This window comes from Lissotriton helveticus, chromosome 7 (genome assembly GCF_964261635.1).
Source record: "Lissotriton helveticus chromosome 7, aLisHel1.1, whole genome shotgun sequence".
Taxonomy (NCBI): Eukaryota; Metazoa; Chordata; class Amphibia; order Caudata; family Salamandridae; genus Lissotriton; species Lissotriton helveticus.
Window position 1 is genome coordinate 1159874764 of NC_136068.1, and position 24137 is coordinate 1159898900.

Genomic DNA, 24137 nt, shown 5'->3' on the forward strand with positions numbered 1-24137 from the left:
GGGCCAATAAGCAGTCAGCCCCTGTGCGTGGCATATGGGGCGCGGCAGGCGGCGCGCATAGCCAAAGAAGAAGACAAGAGAAGAACAACGAAAACTACGAACTTAACTGCCTTCCAAGTCCAAGACAAAGCAGCCAGGCGGCCAGGCCCGCCCACGCTGAGCTGCCCTGTCCGATTTCCGAATCCGAGTCCGAAGACCAAAGTAAGTCACTCAGAGTCTGCCACTCCGTCTCCGTCACCGACCGGCGGGGCAGGGCTGCTGCTGGCTGCCTGCCTCCAGGCCTGCTGCGTGCACTAATTAGTTGCTTTCCTGTCGCGCATTTGCCTGCTTCTTATTTATGTCCCAACTTGTCACTCGTGTTTGTCCCTCCTATAGAACATGCTTTCTCGCTTCTGTACTTCTTTGCTCCCGGGGCCGCACTCGGTGTTGCTCTCTGTTCTTGCCTGTGTGCCGCTTCCCTCCATATTGGGTTCGCCCTTGCACTCAACCAGCCCCCCAACCCCTGTTGCTTCCTCGCCTGCTCCATTTGCCCTCGGCTGCTGCTGCTGAAGCAAGCAAGCAGGCAAGCCTATATTATAATAGTTACAGTGCGCAACGCACGCCAGGGACGGATGGTAACGGGCCCCGGCCTATAAACACTAATTATGGTGCCGTGGTGCGCACGCCCTACCGGCCTGGCCTGAGCCTTTTTAAAATTAATTAAATAGTTGGTAGTGGTACGCACTGGAGGCGGGCCGGGTCTTCATAATTAAAATGGTGCACGGGAGTGGCGGCGCGCAGAGTAGTGCTATTTTTATTTTGTATAGTGGTCATTTTCCTGCAGTTTTGCTCTTTTAGACTACTGTAAATAAAATGCGCTTTTATCAGCCAACGTAACGGTGTTCAATGCATTGGTCTTGTTAAGATGAATAGCTAAAATACTAGATTGTTATTCCATCATGTTTTAAAATTTTCAGCATCACATGCTTACTTTCGTGAGCTTTCTATGTACTTATGACATATGCATCATCGTTATAGTTGCTTCAGTCAAGGAAAAAATGCGTGTCTCTGCATCAGATGTTTGGTGATTAGCAGCTGTCCTAAGCAGGTGTTACAAAAGGAACCTTACATTATTAATCTAGTATGTTTGCACTCCGGAATTTTTCAAGCTAGCTCAGTTGGTTGATGCACCTGTTACAATGATGCAACTGCAACCTAATGGCCACTAGTTTGGAATCAAAGCAAGTTCGGCTCAGCATTTCATCCTTCTCATGCTGAGAAGATGAGCACCATGCCTCGAAATTGTTTGAACACCTTCTGGGGCCTAATCCATTTTTAAAATAAAACGTGTTCTAGCATCAATTCGTAAAGGAAAAGCAGCAGAGTGCGGATCATCCTTCTCTTGCTCTGTCAGGGTAAGCTGCTGTCTGCTGAGCTACAAATGGGATCACATCTGAAAAGAACCCACCCGAGAGAGGAAGTGTAAACAAACACAGCGCGGTGTAATTTAGATTGATTATTGCAGTGAATTCTCGTGGATCGAAGCGCTCTCTTGTAGTGGGCTCAGGTGCACCAATTATCCCTAGACACCTGCGACTGACCTCTGTCTTTTGGGGTCATGAGACGATGAGAGAGAGGCAATGTGACCTGTCATCACTCAAAGATCTCTAAGCAGTTGCAAGACCTGGCATCCTTGACGTGTTTTCCTCTGTCTTTTTGCTCTACCACCTGTATTTTTGATTTTATGCTGGACTTCTTTTTTGCTGTTTTATGTACTCCGTACACTTTACCACTGCTAATCAGTGCTCAAGTGCAAATGCTACCTCTGTCATTTTTAATTCTGCTGGGTTCTCCATAATTTGCATATTTGATTTACTGGTAGGTCCCTAGTAAAGTGCACTGTGTGTGCCCAAGGCCTGTAAATCAAATGCATCTAGTGCGCCTGCAGCAGTGATTGTGCCAACCATATAAGCACCCCTGTAAACGTGTCTCCAGCCTACCATTGCAGTGCCTTTGAGTACAGTTTTAAACTGCCAAGTCGACCTGGCAAGTGCAGTCTCTTGCCAGGCCCTAAGCCTCCCTTTTACTACATGTTGGACACCCCTAAGGTAGGCCCAAGACACTCCCAGGGGCAGGGTGCAGTGTATGTTAAAGGTGGGACATGTGTAGGTATGTATTACATGTCATGATAGTGAAATACTGCTAATTTTGTTCTTCACTATTGCCAGGACTAGCTCGCCAATAGGATATTATTGGAGCTGCCTTGTATGTTTGCTGACTGGGAACACATTTTAAACCTAGATTGAGGACAGATTCCTCATCCCTTGTCAATACTTTCGTGGATAAATTGACTACTGTCGATGGTGGGATTTCTATGATTTGTAAAAGTTTCTGCGCGCGGGGCGCTGTAGAGTGCGGGGCGCTGTAGAGTGCGGGGCGCTGTAGAGTGCGGGGCGCTGTGGAGTGCGGGGTGCTGTGGAGTGCGGGGCGCTGTGGAGTGCGGGGCGCTGTAGAGTGCGGGGCGCTGTAGAGTGCGGGGCGCTGTAGAGTGCATGGCGCTGCGGGGCGCTGAGAGCGTGGTGCGCTGTAGAGTATGGGGCGCTGCGGGGCGCTGTAGAGTGCGGGGCGCTGTAGAGTGCGGGGCGCTGTAGAGTGCGGGGAGCTGCGGGGCCCTGTAGAGTGCGGGGCGCTGTAGAGTGCGGGGCGCTGCGGGGCGCTGTAGAGTGCGGGGCGCTGTAGAGTGCGGGGCGCTGTAGAGTGCGGGGCGCAGTGCGGGGCGCAGTAGAGTGCGGGGCGCAGTAGAGTATGGGGCGCTGCGGGGCGCTGTAGAGTATGGGGCGCTGCGGGGCGCTGTAGAGTGCGGGGCGCTGCGGGGCGCTGTAGAGTGCGGGGCGCTGCGGGGCGCTGTAGAGTGCGGGGCGCTGTAGAGTGCGCGGCGCTGTAGAGTGCAGGGCGCTGTAGAGTGCAGGGCGCTGTAGAGTGCGGGGCGCTGTAGAGTGCGTGGCGCTGTAGAGTGCGTGGCGCTGTAGAGTGCGTGGCGCTGTAGAGTGTGGTGCGCTGTAGAGTGCGGTGCGCTGTAGAGTGCGGTGCGCTGCGGGGCGCTGTAGAGTGCGGGGCGCTGTAGAGTGCGGGGCGCTGCGGGGCGCTGTAGAGTGCGGGGCGCTGTAGAGTGCGGGGCGCTGCGGGACGCTGTAGAGTGCGGGGCGCTGCGGGGTGCTGCAGAGCGCGGGGCGCTGCAGAGCGCGGTGCGCTGCGGTGCGGGGCGCTGCAGAGAGCGGGGCACTGTAGAGTGCGGGGCGCTGTAGAGTGCGGGGCGCTGTAGAGTGCGGGGCGCTGTCGAGCCCGGGGCGCTGTAGAGTGCGGGGCGCTGTAGAGTGCGGGGCGCTGCGGGGCGCTGTAGAGTGCAGGGCGATGTAGAGTGCAGGGCGCTGTAGAGTGCGTTGCGCTGTAGAGTGTGTTGCGCTGTAGAGTGCGTTGCTCTATAGAGTGCGTTGCGCTGTAGAGCGCGTTGTGCTGTAGAGCGCGTTGCGTTGTACAGCGCGTTGCGCTGTAGAGTGCGGGGCGCTGTGGTGCGCTGTAGGCTGCGGTGCGGGCGCTGTAGAGTGCAGTGCGCTGTAGAGCGCGGTGTAGAGTGCGGAGCGCTGTGGAGCGCTGTAGAGTGCGGGGCGCTGTAGAGTGCGGGGCGCTGTAGAGTGCGGGGCGATGTGGGGCGCTGTAGAGCCCGGGGCGCTGTAGAGTGCAGGGCGCTGCGGGGCGCTGTAGAGCGCGGTGCGCTGTAGAGTGCGGGGCGCTGTAGAGTGCGGGGCGCTGTAGAGTGCGGGGCGCTGCGGGGCGCTGTAGAGTGCAGGGCGATGTAGAGTGCGGGGCGCTGTAGAGTGCTGTAGAGTGCGTTGCGCTGTAGAGTGCGTTGCGCTGTAGAGTGCATTGCGCTGTAGAGTGCGGGGCGCTGTAGAGTGCGGGGCGCTGTAGAGCCCGTGGCGCTGTCGAGCCCGGGGCGCTGTAGAGTGCAGGGCGCTGCGGGGCGCTGTAGAGCGCAGGCGCTGTAGAGCGCGGTGCGCTGTAGAGCGCGGTGCGCTGTAGAGTGCGGGGCGCTGTAGAGTATGGGGCGCTGTGGTGCGCTGTAGGCTGCGGTGCGGGCGCTGTAGAGTGCAGTGCGCTGTAGAGCGCGGTGTAGAGTGCGGAGCGCTGTAGAGTGCGGGGCGCTGTAGAGTGCGGGGCGCTGTAGGGCGCTGTAGAGCTCGGGGCGCTGTAGAGCGCGGGGCACTGTAGAGCGCGGGGCGCTGTAGAGTGCAGGGCGCTGCGGGGCGCTGTAGAGCGCTGTAGAGCACGGGGCGCTGTAGAGCGCGGGGCGCTGTGGAGCGCGGGGCGCTGTGGAGCGCGGGGCGCTGTAGAGTGCGGGGCGCTGTAGAGTGCGGGGCGCTGTAGAGTGCGGGCGCTGTAGAGTGCAGGGCGCTGCGGGGCGCTGTAGAGTGCAGGGCGCTGTCGAGCCCGGGGCGCTGTAGAGTGCAGGGCGCTGCGGGGCGCTGTAGAGTGCAGGGCGCTGCGGGGCGCTGTAGAGTGCAGGGCGCTGCGGGGCGCTGTAGAGTGCAGGGCGCCGCGGGGCGCTGTAGAGCGCGGTGCGCTGTAGAGCCCGGGGCGCTGTAGATTGCAGAGCGCTGCGGGGCGCTGTAGAGCGCGGGGCGCTGTCGAGCCCGGGGCGCTGTAGATTGCAGAGCGCTGCGGGGCGCTGTAGAGTGCGGGGCGCTGTAGAGTGCGGTGCGCTGTAGAGCGCGGTGCGCTGTAGAGCGTGGTGCGCTCTAGAGCGCGGTGCGCTGTAGAGCGCGGTGCGCTGTAGAGCGCGGTGCGCTGTAGAGTGCGGTGCGCTGCGGGGCGCTGTAGAGTGCGGGGCGCTGTAGAGTGCGGGGCGCTGTAGAGTGCAGGGCGCTGTAGAGTGCGGGGCGCTGTAGAGTGCGGGGCGCTGTAGAGTGCGGGGCGCTGTAGAGTGCGGTGCGCTGTAGAGTGCGGGGCGCTGCGGGGCGCTGTAGAGTGCGGGGCGCTGTAGAGTGCGGGGCGCTGCGGGGCGCTGTAGAGTGCGGGGCGCTGTAGAGTGCGGGGCGCTGTAGAGTGCGGGGCGCTGCGGGGCGCTGTAGAGTGCGGGGCGCTGCAGAGCGCGGTGCGCTGCGGTGCGGGGCGCTGCAGAGAGCGGGGCACTGTAGAGTGCGGGGCGCTGTAGAGTGCGGGGCGCTGTAGAGTGCGGGGCGCTGCGGGGCGCTGTAGAGTGCAGGGCGATGTAGAGTGCAGGGCGCTGTAGAGTGCGTTGCGCTGTAGAGTGCGTTGCGCTGTAGAGTGCGTTGCTCTATAGAGTGCGTTGCGCTGTAGAGCGCGTTGCGCTGTAGAGCGCGTTGCGCTGTAGAGTGCGGGGCGCTGTGGTGCGCTGTAGGCTGCGGTGCGGGCGCTGTAGAGTGCAGTGCGCTGTAGAGCGCGGTGTAGAGTGCGGAGCGCTGTGGAGCGCTGTAGAGTGCGGGGCGCTGTAGAGTGCGGGGCGCTGTAGAGTGCGGGGCGCTGTAGAGTGCGGGGCGATGTGGGGCGCTGTAGAGCCCGGGGCGCTGTAGAGTGCAGGGCGCTGCGGGGCGCTGTAGAGCGCGGTGCGCTGTAGAGTGCGGTGCGCTGTAGAGTGCGGTGCGCTGTAGAGTGCGGGGCGCTGTAGTGTGCGGGGCGCTGTAGAGTGCGGGGCGCTGCGGGGCGCTGTAGAGTGCAGGGCGATGTAGAGTGCGGGGTGCTGTAGAGTGCGTTGCGCTGTAGAGTGCATTGCGCTGTAGAGTGCGGGGCGCTGTAGAGTGCGGGGCGCTGTAGAGCCCGTGGCGCTGTCGAGCCCGGGGCGCTGTGGAGTGCAGGGCGCTGCGGGGCGCTGTAGAGCGCAGGCGCTGTAGAGCGCGGTGCGCTGTAGAGTGCGGTGCGCTGTAGAGTGCGGGGCGCTGTAGAGTATGGGGCGCTGTGGTGCGCTGTAGGCTGCGGTGCGGGCGCTGTAGAGTGCAGTGCGCTGTAGAGCGCGGTGTAGAGTGCGGAGCGCTGTAGAGTGCGGGGCGCTGTAGAGTGCGGGGCGCTGTAGGGCGCTGTAGAGCTCGGGGCGCTGTAGAGCACGGGGCACTGTAGAGCGCGGGGCACTGTAGAGCGCGGGGCGCTGTAGAGTGCAGTGCGCTGCGGGGCGCTGTAGAGCGCGGGGCGCTGTAGAGCGCTGTAGAGCACGGGGCGCTGTAGAGCGCAGGGCGCTGTGAAGCGCTGTAGAGTGCGGGGCGCTGTAGAGTGCGGGGCGCTGTAGAGTGCGGGCGCTGTAGAGTGCGGGCGCTGTAGAGTGCAGGGCGCTGTCGAGCCCGGGGCGCTGTAGAGTGCGGGGCGCTGTAGAGTGCAGGGCGCTGCGGGGCGCTGTAGAGTGCAGGGCGCTGCGGGGTGCTGTAGAGTGCAGGGCGCTGCGGGGCGCTGTAGAGTGCAGGGCGCTGCGGGGCGCTGTAGAGTGCAGGGCGCCGCGGGGCGCTGTAGAGCGCGGTGCGCTGTAGAGCCCGGGGCGCTGTAGATTGCAGAGCGCTGCGGTGCGCTGTAGAGTGCGGTGTGCTGTAGAGTGCGGTGCGCTGTAGAGCGCGGTGCGCTGTAGAGCGCGGGGCGCTGTCGAGCCCGGGGCGCTGTAGATTGCAGAGCGCTGCGGGGCGCTGTAGAGCGCGGGGCGCTGTCGAGCCCGGGGCGCTGTAGATTGCAGAGCGCTGCGGGGCGCTGTAGAGTGCGGGGCGCTGTAGAGTGCGGTGCGCTGTAGAGCGCGGTGCGCTGTAGAGCGTGGTGCGCTCTAGAGCGCGGTGCGCTGTAGAGCGCGGTGCGCTGTAGAGCGCGGTGCGCTGTAGAGTGCGGTGCGCTGCGGGGCGCTGTAGAGTGCGGGGCGCTGTAGAGTGCGGGGCGCTGTAGAGTGCAGGGCGCTGTAGAGTGCGGGGCGCTGTAGAGTGCGGGGCGCTGTAGAGTGCGGTGCGCTGTAGAGTGCGGTGCGCTGTAGAGTGCGGGGCGCTGCGGGGCGCTGTAGAGTGCGGGGCGCTGTAGAGTGCGGGGCGCTGCGGGGCGCTGTAGAGTGCGGGGCGCTGTAGAGTGCGGGGCGCTGTAGAGTGCGGGGCGCTGCGGGGCGCTGTAGAGTGCGGGGCGCTGCAGAGCGCGGTGCGCTGCGGTGCGGGGCGCTGCAGAGAGCGGGGCACTGTAGAGTGCGGGGCGCTGTAGAGTGCGGGGCGCTGTAGAGTGCGGGGCGCTGCGGGGCGCTGTAGAGTGCAGGGCGATGTAGAGTGCAGGGCGCTGTAGAGTGCGTTGCGCTGTAGAGTGCGTTGCGCTGTAGAGTGCGTTGCTCTATAGAGTGCGTTGCGCTGTAGAGCGCGTTGCGCTGTAGAGCGCGTTGCGCTGTAGAGTGCGGGGCGCTGTGGTGCGCTGTAGGCTGCGGTGCGGGCGCTGTAGAGTGCAGTGCGCTGTAGAGCGCGGTGTAGAGTGCGGAGCGCTGTGGAGCGCTGTAGAGTGCGGGGCGCTGTAGAGTGCGGGGCGCTGTAGAGTGCGGGGCGCTGTAGAGTGCGGGGCGATGTGGGGCGCTGTAGAGCCCGGGGCGCTGTAGAGTGCAGGGCGCTGCGGGGCGCTGTAGAGCGCGGTGCGCTGTAGAGTGCGGTGCGCTGTAGAGTGCGGTGCGCTGTAGAGTGCGGGGCGCTGTAGTGTGCGGGGCGCTGTAGAGTGCGGGGCGCTGCGGGGCGCTGTAGAGTGCAGGGCGATGTAGAGTGCGGGGCGCTGTAGAGTGCTGTAGAGTGCGTTGCGCTGTAGAGTGCATTGCGCTGTAGAGTGCGGGGCGCTGTAGAGTGCGGGGCGCTGTAGAGCCCGTGGCGCTGTCGAGCCCGGGGCGCTGTGGAGTGCAGGGCGCTGCGGGGCGCTGTAGAGCGCAGGCGCTGTAGAGCGCGGTGCGCTGTAGAGTGCGGTGCGCTGTAGAGTGCGGGGCGCTGTAGAGTATGGGGCGCTGTGGTGCGCTGTAGGCTGCGGTGCGGGCGCTGTAGAGTGCAGTGCGCTGTAGAGCGCGGTGTAGAGTGCGGAGCGCTGTAGAGTGCGGGGCGCTGTAGAGTGCGGGGCGCTGTAGGGCGCTGTAGAGCTCGGGGCGCTGTAGAGCGCGGGGCACTGTAGAGCGCGGGGCACTGTAGAGCGCGGGGCGCTGTAGAGTGCAGGGCGCTGCGGGGCGCTGTAGAGCGCGGGGCGCTGTAGAGCGCTGTAGAGCACGGGGCGCTGTAGAGCGCAGGGCGCTGTGGAGCGCTGTAGAGTGCGGGGCGCTGTAGAGTGCGGGGCGCTGTAGAGTGCGGGCGCTGTAGAGTGCGGGCGCTGTAGAGTGCAGGGCGCTGTCGAGCCCGGGGCGCTGTAGAGTGCGGGGCGCTGTAGAGTGCAGGGCGCTGCGGGGCGCTGTAGAGTGCAGGGCGCTGCGGGGTGCTGTAGAGTGCAGGGCGCTGCGGGGCGCTGTAGAGTGCAGGGCGCTGCGGGGCGCTGTAGAGTGCAGGGCGCCGCGGGGCGCTGTAGAGCGCGGTGCGCTGTAGAGCCCGGGGCGCTGTAGATTGCAGAGCGCTGCGGTGCGCTGTAGAGTGCGGTGCGCTGTAGAGTGCGGTGCGCTGTAGAGCGCGGTGCGCTGTAGAGCGCGGGGCGCTGTCGAGCCCGGGGCGCTGTAGATTGCAGAGCGCTGCAGGGCGCTGTAGAGTGCGGGGCGCTGTAGAGCGCGGGGCGCTGTAGAGCGCAGTGCGCTGTAGAGCGTGGTGCGCTCTAGAGCGCGGGGCGCTGTCGAGCCCGGGCGCTGTAGATTACAGAGCGCTGCGGGGCGCTGTAGAGCGCGGTGCGCTGTAGAGCGCGGTGCGCTGTAGAGTGCGGTGCGCTGTAGAGTGCGGTGCGCTGTAGAGTGCGGTGCGCTGCGGGGGGCTGTAGAGTGCGGGGGGCTGTAGAGTGCGGTGCGCTGTAGAGCGCGGTGCGCTGTAGAGCGTGGTGCGCTCTAGAGCGGGGGGCGCTGTCGAGCCCGGGGCGCTGTAGATTGCAGAGCGCTGCGGGGCGCTGTAGAGCGCGGTGCGCTGTAGAGTGCGGTGCGCTGTAGAGTGCGGTGCGCTGCGGGGGGCTGTAGAGTGCGGGGTGCTGTAGAGTGCGTGGCGCTGTAGAGTGCAGTGCTATGTGATGTAGAATACTGTGTGCTGTAGAGTGGTGTACATTGTAGAGTGCTGTATGCCGCAGAGCTCAGCATTTCATCCTTCTCATGCTGAGAAGATGAGCACCATGCCTCGAAATTGTTTGAACACCTTCTGGGGCCTAATCCATTTTTAAAATAAAACGTGTTCTAGCATCACTTCGTAAAGGAAAAGCAGCAGAGTGCGGATCATCCTTCTCTTGCTCTGTCAGGGTAAGCTGCTGTCTGCTGAGCTACAAATGGGATCACATCTGAAAAAGAACCCACCCGAGAGAGGAAGTGTAAACAAACACAGCGCGGTGTAATTTAGATTGATTATTGCAGTGAATTCTCGTGGATCGAAGCGCTCTCTTGTAGTGGGCTCAGGTGCACCAATTATCCCTAGACACCTGCGACTGACCTCTGTCTTTTGGGGTCATGAGACGATGAGAGAGAGGCAATGTGACCTGTCATCACTCAAAGATCTCTAAGCAGTTGCAAGACCTGGCATCCTTGACGTGTTTTCCTCTGTCTTTTTGCTCTACCACCTGTATTTTTGATTTTATGCTGGACTTCTTTTTTGCTGTTTTATGTACTCCGTACACTTTACCACTGCTAATCAGTGCTCAAGTGCAAATGCTACCTCTGTCATTTTTAATTCTGCTGGGTTCTCCATAATTTGCATATTTGATTTACTGGTAGGTCCCTAGTAAAGTGCACTGTGTGTGCCCAAGGCCTGTAAATCAAATGCATCTAGTGCGCCTGCAGCAGTGATTGTGCCAACCATATAAGCACCCCTGTAAACGTGTCTCCAGCCCACCATTGCAGTGCCTTTGAGTACAGTTTTAAACTGCCAAGTCGACCTGGCAAGTGCAGTCTCTTGCCAGGCCCTAAGCCTCCCTTTTACTACATGTTGGACACCCCTAAGGTAGGCCCAAGACACTCCCAGGGGCAGGGTGCAGTGTATGTTAAAGGTGGGACATGTGTAGGTATGTATTACATGTCATGATAGTGAAATACTGCTAATTTCGTTCTTCACTATTGCCAGGACTAGCTCGCCAATAGGATATTATTGGAGCTGCCTTGTATGTTTGCTGACTGGGAACACATTTTAAACCTAGATTGAGGACAGATTCCTCATCCCTTGTCAATACTTTCGTGGATAAATTGACTACTGTCGATGGTGGGATTTCTATGATTTGTAAAAGTTTCTGCGCGCGGGGCGTTGTAGAGTGCGGGGCGCTGTAGAGTGCGGGGCGCTGTAGAGTGCGGGGGGCTGTGGAGTGCGGGGGGCTGTGGAGTGCGGGGCGCTGTGGAGTGCGGGGCGCTGTAGAGTGCGGGGCGCTGTAGAGTGCATGGCGCTGTAGAGTGCATGGCGCTGCGGGGCGCTGAGAGCGTGGTGCGCTGTAGAGCGCAGGGCGCTGTAGAGTATGGGGCGCTGCGGGGCGCTGTAGAGTGCGGGGCGCTGTAGAGTGCGGGGCGCTGTAGAGTGCAGGGGAGCTGCGGGGCGCTGTAGAGTGCGGGGCGCTGCGTTGTGTGCTGCAGAATGGTGTGTGCTGTAGAATGGTGTGTGTTGTAAAATAGTATGTGCTGCACTGCCCCTGAACCAGTAAGAACAAAAACGAAACTTTAAAACTGCAACAAAGTAGCACACTGTAGAAGCCTGTGTAAAACTGAAACTGACGAGGCAGGAGATGGGCTGTGCACGCTCACGAGGTCAAATCTCGGCCTGAAGCGCGTGGCACTTTGCAGTCCTCATTCCCCTGAAAGTAACAACATTAGTTGTCTCGCCTTAGACAGCAAAGCTTCGCTTTGCTTTCGTCTAGGCGAGACCTAATGACATGTTGCCAATATCTTTAACTTGCTCAAGATCAACACAAGTGTATAGACTTGAGGAATAATCCTGAATATCTTAGTGGAATTTCCCCGTTACAAAACAAGCACATAGTGTAGAGTACACTTTGACTACTCACCTAATTTCGTAAAGCTATATTTACCTTTTTTCACTTGCTGTATTTCAATCAAACTGAATGGGAAACAATTTCTTTGAGCAAAACCCTTAAAGGTTTCTTCACCCTGTTGATCGATCTTCATTCACTGAAGATAATGCAAAAAGTCACAGTGATCAAAACAATTAGTTGGTTTGAGGGAAGTCACAAGAGGAGCCAAAGTTTGCAGGTTGTCAGCTATGATTTCAGGTGATGCTGTCAGCACTGTTCTGTTGGTTAAATATTACTGATTATTTTACGGACTGTGGTTTAAGAATCCGCAATGAATGGGAACAATGTCTCCTTATGAAATCGTATCTAATGTAAATTGCCTGCAAGGGATTTATTTTACGATCTAATTACCAGCTTTAAGGATCTCTATTGAAAAGAATTTTGGATCCAAACTGTAAACATCAGTTGCTGTATTCAAATCAAGAGTCTACTTGTTAGAGACAGAGCAAAAAATGATGAGTAGCTACCACACTAGCTAAAGTAATAAAGAGAAGCAACACAGGGAGATTATGTATCAAAAATTGTTATTATTGAAGTCATAAGGGTTCTTAATCAGATATAAGAATAAAACAGATGCATAATTCTAATGTACAAGGAATACAATCACTTTTCCAACAGTACATAAGAACAAAGTCCAAACTGTTACATAGGATACAATGACTACTACTGGGTTAGAGGTAAGTCACTGAACGCAAGATGTCAGTAGTGCAGGAATGGACGTGGAGGTCGATGTTTCGGTCTTATCAAGATAAATCACAAGACCATCATCAGGACGTATAGTAAAATATGTACCGATGACCCTTGTAAGAGGGACCTGCTTTTGCCAACTATCCAACTTGAAGGCTTATTTGTAGCAGGTTGTCACTGGAAAGCACACATCACTGCCCACCCCTTTCACTCCTTATGAAATCAGCAAGAAATTATTAACTTTAGAAAAGGTATTTTTTGGGGGGATTTTGTCTAGTTGCAGGCATTGTTTTGTCATGTAATGTGGCGACAGTTACAATGTAAATGCCTTTTCTCTAATGAAAACAATATTATTTTTAACTGCAGGTGTCCTTGTGGATCAAACTCAGAATTACGGGTCAGCATTCTACTCCTGTGCGGTTGGCATGGCGCTGGCAGCCATATGTCTGGCCTTAGTAAGGCCCTGCAAGAATGGTCTTTGCAGACGTAAACCGAAAACATCTATAGAAGAAGGAGATTATAATGAAAAAGAAGTTTTCAAAGATGTGCCGGATGACTTTCTTGAAATGGATTTTGGAAAACCTGAAGGCTCCATAAAAAGTAATGAAAATTCTTTTTGAAATAACTTTACATTCGTGCCAATTAAACAAGATTCGAATAAAGACAATGCAGTGAACCAACAATGAATCAACAACCTTAGAATTTACACTTTTAAAGGGAATGCAAAAACTATCAACGTGAGAAGCTGCTAAGTACGATTGAAAATTTAGAGAAGGCTGCCACTTCCTTATATTAATTTAACTGCCCATAGTGGGCAGTTGTTTCATCAATATATTTTTTTAATATAAAAAATAAGGCATTTGCCTTACCTTCTGGCAACGACTATACAACAAATAACACTTGGTTTGCATCCTGCATCGTCAACCTGTATCTTAAAATGAAGAAACATTTGAAAATGCTATTAATTCAGATGCTGTCCCGAAAATAAATTCTTTTTTTGAGCATGCATGATACATACCGAGGACTGGGATTTAAAGGAGAAAATATGTGCATTTTACAGCAACAGAACCACATCAACTTAATATTTTATTTTTATGGCCAGTTACTGAGATTTATTTGTTGGTGTTCTAAAGTAATATGTCTTTCTGTTTTCAGTGTCTTAGATTTATTTAAAAATGTATTTATAAAGTTACACTAGACATCCTATTGTCTCCCTCTGGACCAAGATGTAAGGAACAAATAATCTAACTCTAGAGCATATTTTTTGTGTCTGTAACTATTTTCCTTTTGCGCCAGGAGTACTGTTTTGCACACCTTTCTGTCACAAAGACCCAGGATGTGAGAAATGGTGCATACCATGTATTTTAAAAAATGAGCATGTGCCAAACAAAGGTCAACCAACAAGTTTGTTTTCTGAATCCTCCAGTTTTTTTCAAATCAGGATGTTGATTTTGAGAAAGGCTAAAGTAAAACATCAGTAAGATTATTGCAACATTTAGGATGTTATGTGGCATTTCAAACTCAGTTATCAATTTTGTGACTATTCTAAAACTTAGTTCAGATTTGTAGTGATATATTGTATGTGCTTACATTTCTAAATACAATATGAAAGAAGGGGGATTATATCAAGTGAAAGAGAAGAAATGTAATCGGAATGTAAAATTATTACAATAGTGCATAAAAGAATTGCTAACCCTTGCAGGGTGATTACTTACAGGGCCCCTTGTTTCTATCAGTTATGTGTTGCTACAACCTTGAATAAAACATCAAAATGATTACATGATTAATAATCTCAAAGTTTGCTTTTCTATATCATATACTTGGGACAGTTGGGAAACACATGCATAGAGAAACTTGGCTAGCTGATGAGTTTGTTCTTATTTTCAAACTTCTTTTTTTTGTTAAATTCTTTTTATTATGAACAAATCGACATTACATACCATTGTACGGCAAGAGTATATACCTTCCAATTCTCTGATCAGGGTTACAGTGGATCAAACACAAATGTGCAAATCATGACAGTTAGGGTGTTTCAAGAGTCTCATCGTCATTTGGCTGTACTGGTGGGATACAAATATTTCCTCTATACAGGTTCCAGGGCCCCCATACTTTGTTCCACTTCCTGGGACACCCTCTAGCCACATACACTGTCTTTTCCCGGAACATACACCAGTCTAAATTGTCCTTCAATTTTTCTAGTGTTGGCGGTTGGTGGGCCCCCCAATTTTGTGCTATGTTCCTTTTAGCTACCATTAGTCCCAGGGTCACGGAGGTCTGTCGGCTTCCAAATGTTGAGGCGCCTGCGGGCCTCGGGCTGCAACTAAACTGTGAGCACATCACAAAGAGTTTAATGTTTGACTTGCTAGTATTGCTGGATATACACATTCCCATATTATGTGAATGAAGTTACCCACCCCTCCACATCTACGTCTGCACTCTCCATTATCTGCTCTGCCCATCCGTACCAGACCCAGTGATGTATATTCTGTGCAGAATCTTTAGCTGGACCAACCACAGACTTGCTTGGACCGCCACCTCTCTCAGAGAGGAGACCGCCGCTTGCCAGTCTTCATAGTCTAGTTCAATGGCATTGTTAACCCATTTGTCCTTAAGGGACTGCAGGGGGTTTTCCATATTGTTTATCAATTTTTTGTAAATCAGCTAAATAGACCTCTCGGGAAGGTGACATTTTCAAATTACTGAAGAAGTACCACAGACACGGGAGTATCAATGAGAGGTGAGTGGGTGTGTACCCCTTCCATTTCCTTACTACAGTGAGCTCCTCATTGGCTCAAAAAACAATTCAACCATGAGCTAAGTAACTTTTAAAGGACCATGACTCACATTTTAGAATGTGAAAACGATTTTGACCAATACCATTCCGTCCCCCTGATAACGTGTGTCACACTTTTGTCTTATTGGTCAAACTCTTGTGAAACAAAACACCAGTGGGCAACACCTGGTGGTGAACTGAGCCACCGGGGCCAGGTATATCCGTTTGTGTTCAGATTAAATGCTCCCCATAAGTGTGGCTTTTGAATGATCAACAAAGCCAGATCCAATATTAATGGCTCAGACAAACACATACATGTACATCAAGAAGCAGGAAGCACATTGAGACTCTACATCCAGGGTAGACATGACAGACATCCCACAGGCTATGGTTGAAAAGGGCTATACAGCAATGTCTTGGAATGGAAACGGGTTGGGACGCCAGATTAAAAGGGGCCTGGTAACTAAATATCTAAAAAGACTGAAGCCCGACATAGTGCTCTTCCAGGAGACGCACCTTAGAGGGACGTGCTGTGATTTTCTGGGAAGAGGCATATACACTACCCTGACCAAGGCAGGATTTACCTAAGGCTCCCGGGGGGTTGCAATACTCGTCATGAAGATGATACCCTTCAATGTTTCCAACACTTGGTCTGACCCCAGTGACACATGTGGTAGTACAGGGAACATGGGGGCATAAGGCGATTACACTAGTCAGTGTTTATGTACCCCCATGATTACAGTATCAGACACTTGAGAAGGTTGCTGAGGTCCTGTTGGCAGCAGACTCCCCACCCCCCCCTACACTTGTTGGGTGGCGACTTGAATGAAGTGGTACACCCGGTCATAGATCGGTCCGGGTAGACAGGTGGTGGGAGGGGAAACACAAGACTGGCTGAATTAGCTCTCACCCTGGGACTGCAGGATGTCTGGCTCTGACACACTCCACTGACCGGGCATACTCCTATTTTTCGGGCGCGCACCAGGTGTTCTCTAGAATAGACAATTTTTCTGCCCCGGCTGGGGAACTGGGCAGGGTGACGGGTGGACTACCTAGCGAGAGGACTGTCGGATCATTCCCCCCTGTGGCTCACAGTAGGTGGGGAGCCACGCGGTGGAGCTGGGGGATGAAGGCTAAATGCCTGGAATCTTAAGGACCCAGGGATAGTAAAGGAGATAAGGGTGGAAACAGAGCTGTACTTCCAGGGAAACAAAGGGACAGTGACCTCGGCAGTGGGCCTATGGGAAGCTTTTCAGGCCATATTACGCGACAGAGCCCAGAATGCCATTGCACAAAAGAACAGGAAAGAGATGCGGAACATAGTGGCGCTTGAGAGTAGACTCTTGCACTTAGCAAAGCGTGAGGGAAAGTCCTAGTCAGTCTACCCTCCGTCAGATAGAAGTTACCCATGCAGAGTATCAGTCGGCGGCATGACTGGAGGCGAGACTGCAATACCTCGCCCGTAGAAATCGCCTATACTTAAACAGTGGACAGGGCGGGGAAGCTCTTGGCATGGCTAGGCAGGAAGGAGATGGAATCCAGATGAGTGGGAGCCATCTACAGAGAGGGGACTGCCCTTACTAAGGCACAAGATATTGCTGATGCCTTCGCAGACTATTACGCCGAATCGTACAATTAACAGAAAAAGGTGGGTGACGCACAGATCCAGGAATATCTTGGGGAAATAGACCTCCCAGCTCTGTCCCCGGAAGACCTGGAAGCTGAGATTACGCTTGAGGAGGTGACTGGGGCCATTCATAAACAAAAACCGGGCAAGACCCTAGGGCCTAATGGTCTGCCCGCAGAGCTTTTCAGGGCAAACTCTGCTTTGTTGAGACCACACTTGCTAAATATGTTCTGGGCGGCTCGGGAAAGGGCATTCTACCACCCAATTTGCGGAAACCACCAGTAGTGGTGTTCCACAAGCCTGGAAAGCTGGCAACAGATAGCGGGTCATATCGACCAATCTCCTTAATGTGGAGGTGAAGGTACTAGCTTCTATCCTAGCAAACAGATTGGCATCAGTGGTCACCTCCCTTTTACCTGCAGACCAATCGGAATTTATGCCAGGGAGAGCGACAAGATTCAATCTAAGATGTCTAGCAAACTGGCTGAGTAGGATCCAAGATAGGAAGGAGTCTCATGTGCTGCTCTCATTGGATGTGGAAAAGGCCTTTGATGCTGTCCACTGGCCTTTCATGTGGCAGACGTTAAGGAGATTTGGGCTTGGCCCCAAATTCATGGGGTGGATTGAGTTGCTTTACAGGTCGCAAACAGCGAGAATGCAGGTAAATGGGTCATAGTCAGGTTAGTTTGCCATAGGGAGAGGCACCCGACAAGGGGGCCCGTTGTCCCTGATGCTCTTTGCATTGACCCTAGAACCGCTGGCTTGTCTTGTGAGAGCACACTCAAAGGTAAAGGGGTTCATGGTGGGTGGAAGGGAGGAACGCATTTTGCTCTATGCTGATGATGTCCTTCTATAGATCACCAACCCCCTAACCACAATTCCCACCCTCTTTCAAGTGTTGGGGACATTCTGAAAACACACAGGATACAAAATCAATTGGGGTTAATCAATCTTCTACCCAGTGGGAGGCCTCCCGCCCCTGAAATACAGGATCTCTTTTGGGAACTGTAAGTAACCACAGAAGGCTTTAAATACCTGGGTATACACATCTCCACAGACACCTCACGCAGTCCCACATGTAACATCCGTAGGGTGGTGACAGTATTCCACGCTGATGTGGAGAGGTAGAGAAGAGTGCCTCTCACACTACTGGGTAGAGCGGCAATATACAAGATGATTATGCTCCCCAAGCTTCTGTATATCTTGCAAAACACATACTACAAGATCATGGAGGATGTTTTCAGTGCAATAGACAGCGAGGTACGCACGCTCCTATGGGATGGGGGCAACCACGGATCGCACACTGCAACGTAGTCAGTACAATGGGGGTATAGCTCTTCCAGAAATCAGATCTTGTTGCAGGGCAGCACATCTGATCGCAGTAAATGAGTGGGGACACCTGCCGAGATCACACCGACTTATGCACTGGAACATGACTAATATGAAATACATTCTCATCTACACTATATATATATGGGGGGACAAGTGTCAAACATTTGCTGCCGGCGATTTGGAGGACACTGGTGGTTTGGAAGGGCGCCGAGAAACACATGGGCTGGCACAGGAAAGTCTCGAGGCAGACCCCACTATGGGAAGGACGACGTCCTCCGGAATTAGAGAAAGTGAAGGGGTTCAAGGAGTTGTATTTGATAGGAATTTCCACGATTGGAGACCTAATAAAGGGGGGCTATTTGATCTTGTTTGAAGCCCTGCAGCAAGAATTCCAGATGGGGACAGACAAAAGTACAAATACATGCAAATAACGCACACGTGGGCTGCAGAGGGAATATAAGCGGCAGGCATCCCCTTATACGCGCCACTAGAGGGTAGGCTCTTGCAAGGCAAGATACTAGAGAAGGCCATATCCTGGACCTACAAGACCCTCATTCATTTATTTGGAAACTTATAAAGCGCACAGCTACCCCCAACGAGGGTGTCCCTGCGCCAAGACAGGCAGTAGATGCAGGTACCAGAAGGGGCTAAGGTCTGGAAAACAGCCAGGTCTTCGAAGAAGTCGGAAAATGGTTTCAGATTCAGCCATACGCATGGACAATGTCAGGCTATTCCAAGTTTTGGCAGTATTCACTGCGAAAGCTCTGCCACCCATTCTGGATCGACAAAAACGGGGAGTCATCAAAAGGCATAAATGATTTGATCTAAGTGAACGGGTGGACAGAGTGCTTAAGTTGAGCTCTAAGATAGGCTGGACTCCGGCCCTGAAACGCTTTAAAAGCCAGAACGAGAGTCTTGAAATGGATACGTTTGATCACTGGAAGCCAGTGGAGCTTCTTCAAGTGGGGTGAGATCAAGTGGCAATATGGGATGTTCCAGATCAGCCTAGCAGCCGCGTTTTGAACGATCTGCAAGCATTTGATCAGGTAGGCTGGTGCCCCCGCATACAGACTATTTGCATAGTCGAGATGTGAGGTTATCAGGGCATGAATTATGGTCCGGCGAGATTCCATAGGGAGGAAGGGTAGTATTTTACAGAGCATGTGCAATTTACCAAAACAGGCAGAGGAGACCTGGTTTATTTGGGATTTGCAGGATAACTCATTATCAAACCGGAACCCAAGATTCCTAGCCGAGTCCACCGGTTTCGAAGGGGAAGTCAGCTCAGAGGGCCACCAGAGTAGTGGCAGAGGGGGGTCTTTTTGATTAAAAAACAACACCTCAGTTTTGTCTGAGTTGAGCCTAAGCGTGTTTAATGACATCCAGGTGGAGATATTACACAGACAGTGTCTGAAATTAGAAAATGCTGCTTCAGAGTGACCTTTAAATGAGAACACCAATTGTGTGTCGTCAGCATAAGAGATCACTCTGACACCGCAGGATTCAACCGATGTAGCCAGAGGAGAGAGATATACATTAAAGAAGAGTGGGCTCAGAGCAGAGCCCTGGGGAAGTTGGACACATCTAGTTCCGAATCACCCACCAGCTGCAGGGGGGTGCAGGAAAGAGCAGGTGCCATGGTCTCACAAGTGATTTTAAACCATTTCTTGCTGTAGTCCCGGGGCATAGAAGGATTAGCCAAACGAGAGGGTTTTACCACACTAAACAGGATTAGAAAGTGGCCAGACCACGTTAGAGGAATAGGAGATGCTGTGGTCAGGTTAGGATTGTTAGTAAACAGTAGGTCCAGCGTGTGACCGGCCCAATGGGTCTCCTCGGAGACAAAAGGCTGTAGGGAGACTTGTTGAGTGCGGCCGCTAAGGTAAGATCATATCCAGCCCAGAGGGATACCCTGTATCCCAAGACTGTAGAGTCTCTCAAGCAAAATAGCATGAGAGACTGTGTTGAATGCCACAGACAGGTCAAGAAGCACCAACATCGCTGCTTTGCCTGCATTCACGCATTTGCGAATGGTCTCAGCGACCTCAAGAAGGGCAGTCTCAGTGCTGTAACCGGATCTGAACCCGGACTGAGAATAGTGAAGTTGACGCCGGGATTCAAGGTAGCACGACAGTTGTTCCTGAACTAGTTTTTCCAGGACTTTGGCTGGTTTTGGGAGAAGAGAAATAGGGCGGTAGTTGTTAAAGACAGATGGATCCGCCTCAGATTATTTAAGAATTGGTATTAAAAGGGGCGCTAGACGGCGCACAAGCGGAATGGCCGCCTGATTGTGTGGCTCCCGCTCCTTGATGCATTAATCCTCTATAAATCCTTACCTGCTGGAGAGTTGCTGCTCCCAAAAGTGGCTGCACGGGCGTCCTGATTGATTACCTGCACTCGATCCAATTTTGGGACCTCTAGGAACGGCGACAAGCGAGAAATCACCCGTTCCTGCCTCACCGACACTACCCCTGGAGCTGCCGTGTTGCTGTGGGCAGCCGCGGACGGCTAAGTGAGACCGGTGCTTGACCCGTGGTGGTGGGCCCCGACCGCGGTCTGACCTGCGTGAGCGGCAGCGCTTTTGACCGCGCGCTATCCACTCGGCCTGCCCATCTGGCCGCTGTGCGACCGACTGAAGCCCAGCGCTGACCCTTCTCCTGCGCCTGATTGTGACACCGTTGCAGAAAGGCGGACGCCTGCAGACATCGCGGCGTGTGGAGTGCACGGCCGGCAGTGCCACCTTCGGAAATCAGCCCCGTCACTGGCGTCAAGATACCGTGCACTCTTACGGTCCACTGCTTTTAACTGCTGGGCGCTGCGGCGGAGATAGCTTCACCTGCACACTGCTTGGCTTGCGGAGGGCCACCTACCCGCTGCCGGATACTGTGCACAGGGGGCGGACATAGCGCAGGAAGCACCCGGGAACTCGAGGAAGACTCATATCCCCGTGATTCAGTGTGACTGTTAGTTATTGCCTGCCTAGGGGTTCAGTGGAGCTGCGGGAACCCCTGAACACATCCCATAGCTTGCTTTACGGCCATGTGGTGATCCTGGCCCCTCGGTCTGCGGGCTGCGCCTCTCTTATGGACATCTTGCCGTAGCGTTGGTTAAGTCTACCTGAAGTGCAATCCCTGATACCTGCCTTCTCCTGCTGGCCGATACTTTCTCATATATTCACGCCGAAGTGCTTTCCAGCTTGCAGAGTCCCGGTGGATTACGGAAGGGTGGATTGCGCACTTACCTCTGCTCATTAGTACAAGGACTGGCTGCACTGCCGCACATCAGGCGGCCTGGTCGGAATATACTCCCTGCTCCCACTGTGGATCCCAGCACGGTGCGCCGGGAGAGACGCAGGAACACGATGGTGCGCCCTGAGAATCGCCAAACAAAAATCAACTTTGACGGCGCCAAAAAAGGATCTAAAACCGGGACTGTGGAACCGGGGCCTAGCGGCGCGGATCCTGCAAATGCGTCCTCCCCTTCTAAAGAACTTGATATGCACCACCTGCTTTTAGAGATGCGACAAGGGTTCGCCACAGTGGTTGAAAAAGTGGACAGGATGTCCTCCAGGATGGACGCATTGGTACACAAAGTGGATCAGCACGAGGAAAGGCTTACTGCAGCAGAACAGCGGATCTCGGATAACGACGACGTCGCCGCGTCCCACACATCCCAACTAGCCCGCATGGATACCCTACTGCGGGTGATAGCGGCCAAGAATGAGGACTTGGAAGCTCGAAGTAGACGCAATAATATCCGCGTCACGGGCGTTCCGGAGTCCACAGATACTGGACGGATGGAACTGTATGTGGAGAAAATCCTCAGGGCGTCGATAGGGGAAGATGCCTTTTCCCCTCAGTTTATAGTGGAGAGGGCGCACAGATCATTGGCACCGATCCCTAAACCCGGAGCCCCACCCAGGCCGATTATCGCCCGACTGCTCAATTATCGCGATCGAGATGTTGCACTGCGAGCAGCTCGGTCCAAACAAAATCTACATTACAATAGGGTCACCTTCTCTATCTACCCTGATTTCACTCCTATGGTGCAGGAGGAGCGTCGCAAGTTTCTGGCAGTCAAAAAGAAACTGAGAGAAGCACAATTGGATTACGCCCTGCTCTATCCGGCGAAGCTGCGGGTGACACACCAGAGTAAGCAGAGGTTTTTCACCAATCCACAGAAGGTCGAGGATTATTTGAAGTCAATACGTAGGGCACGGCAGGAGGTTCAGAGAAACGATGAGGACCTCGAGGACGACTCGCTTCGAGCGGACAATGACGAGTGAGGTAACATTATCCTTCTGTCTCAGATGATTATTGGACTATCATCATTGACTGTTTCCTTACGCCTTGAACCAGATTGCCTGACTCTGTGCAGCCGCAGGGAGCTACTAGACTTCTCCAAGGGTAAAGTATTACAAGGACCACTACCTCTACCCTGGCCTACACCGAGGGTGGCACAGTATGGTAGGCTAATGGGAGGAGACGTGGCTGTGCGCCTTCGAAGTTGCATCCCCTGCGGGTATACCCCCTTTGTGGACACATGTTGTGGAAGTTGGGGAGGGGTGGGGGGAGGAGGGCTGTGGACTTGGGTGGCTGCTGGCATGATTGAGATGCTGTAGTGGGAGGGGGTGGAGTTCTTTCTTCGGCGTTGGGAGTTGGGTTCTGGGGGGAGTTGGGGCGGCTGGGCGGGCGATGTGGGGAATTGCATCATTCAAGAGACTTTGCTGGACTTGAATCGACTGAAACATATGACATTTCTATACCGAGCCTAAACTATGGCGGTACCAGGGTTTGATGCACGTTTGAATTGTATGTCATGGAATGTACGGGGTCTTAATAATGCCAAGAAATGTCGTAATGTGATTGCGTACTTAGAACGCCATAATGTGCAGATTGCCATGCTACAGGAAACGCACTTGTCACCACAAGCACGTCCCACCTTTGCGAGCAAATGGGCTATTGCTCGTGTCTTCTCCTCTTATTCTACTTATGCGAGAGGGGTCACTATCCTAATAAAACGTGCGGTGCCCTTTCAAATGTGTGGTGACTTAGCTGATGCAGAGGGTCGTTATGCCTTGATGTGGGGTCGCCTGGGTCGTGACACCGTCACCTTAGTTAACTGCTATGCCCCTAATTTGGACATGCCCTTATTCTTCACTACACTCTGGGGGAAAATTCTGGATATAGGTTCCCGGCATGTTATTTGGGGGGAGATTTTAATTTAGAATTGGACCCTCACCTGGATCGAGCTGACGGGGTGTCCCAATACAAGCCCAAGGCTAGGGAAGCATTGGGAGGTCGGATCATAGAGGGCGACCTTGTAGATGGCTGGCGTTATATCCATCCCCACCGACGAGAGGGTACACACTTTACGTCCCTGACGGGCACATGGGCACGACTGGATTACTTCTTCACCACTAGAGAGCTATGTACAGGGGTCGCTCAAGTGGAACACCTGCCGAGGACGTACTCAGACCATAGCCCCGTCTTGATGCACCTGCAAATACCTGGGTGGGGAGCCCCTAGACCACCGTGGCGATTGCAACCAGCGGCCCTTTTAGACACAGTGTTCTGTACTGAACTTGGAGAAGAGATCGCTGCTTTCTTCCCCAGTAACAAAGGCTCTGTTGACTGTATTTGGGAGGCCTTTAAGGTGACTGTTCGAGGCTATTGTATTTCGAAAAGTTTTGGGGTCCTACGCGATATCCAACGCACACTCCGAAACCTCGGTGACGAACTAAAGGCATTAGAGGCCCGGATGGTGGAGGGCGACGTTTTGAATGTTCATGCAGAGTTCAGAGATAAACTGACTCGGTATGAGGAGGAGGCCGATAGGGAAGCTAAATTTAAAGGGAAGCACCGGCAGGCGAGGAAATATTGTGAAGGGGATAGACCAGGCAAGGCGCTAGCTCTGTTGACGCGCTCACCACACGCTGATAACACAGTCTTGGAGCTGTTACCAGACCACGGACGCCCACTCAGAGACACTGAGGACATACTCTCCGCCTTTGTGTCGCACTATCGCACACTGTACACTTCCACTGCCACTCCAAATATGTCGTATGATGACTTCTTGGGCGATGTGGCACTTTGCTGGCTTAGTGGATAGGGCCTTCCTTGCTGCTCCCTTTGAGCTAGACGAAATTCGAGATGCCATCATGTCGCTTCGCAACAGGAAAGCTCCCGGCCTAGATGGGCTGCCTGCGGAGTTTTATAACACATACATTGACATTATGGCCCCATTCCTCCGTGAGGTCTTTGAGGAATCACTGGCTGATGGACTCCTCCCTCAGTCGATGCGCGAAGTCGTGATAACATCTTTGTTAAAGCCTGGTAAAGACCCCAGTACTTGTGACTCCTATCGCCCTCTTTCGCTCCTGAACTGTGACGTTAAAATCTTGGCGAAAGTGCTGGCTAACAGACTGTCTCTGTTGATGACCCGGATCGTCTTACCGGATCAGTCTGGCTTTGTTCCGGGCCGTTCCACTTCTCATAATTTGCGCACTCTGTTTTCCCTACTACACACTGTGCATCCTAAACTCCCTGTCACTGCGGTCTTCCTCGACGC

The 24137-nt window shown here is 53.9% G+C and overlaps 1 protein-coding gene across 2 annotated transcripts in view; it reads left to right on the plus strand.

Moving 5' to 3' along the window:
- The window catches only part of SLC16A6 (solute carrier family 16 member 6), a 28371-nt gene extending 14752 nt beyond the window's left edge, over window positions 1-13619 (plus strand). For both annotated transcript variants that reach the window (XM_078654294.1, XM_078654295.1), the window contains exon 6: window positions 12202-13619. In XM_078654294.1, the coding sequence (XP_078510420.1) occupies window positions 12202-12455 (254 nt within the window). In that variant the 3' untranslated portion in view covers window positions 12456-13619. The remainder of the gene's footprint in view (window positions 1-12201) is intronic.
- The last annotated feature ends 10518 nt before the right edge of the window (window positions 13620-24137 follow it).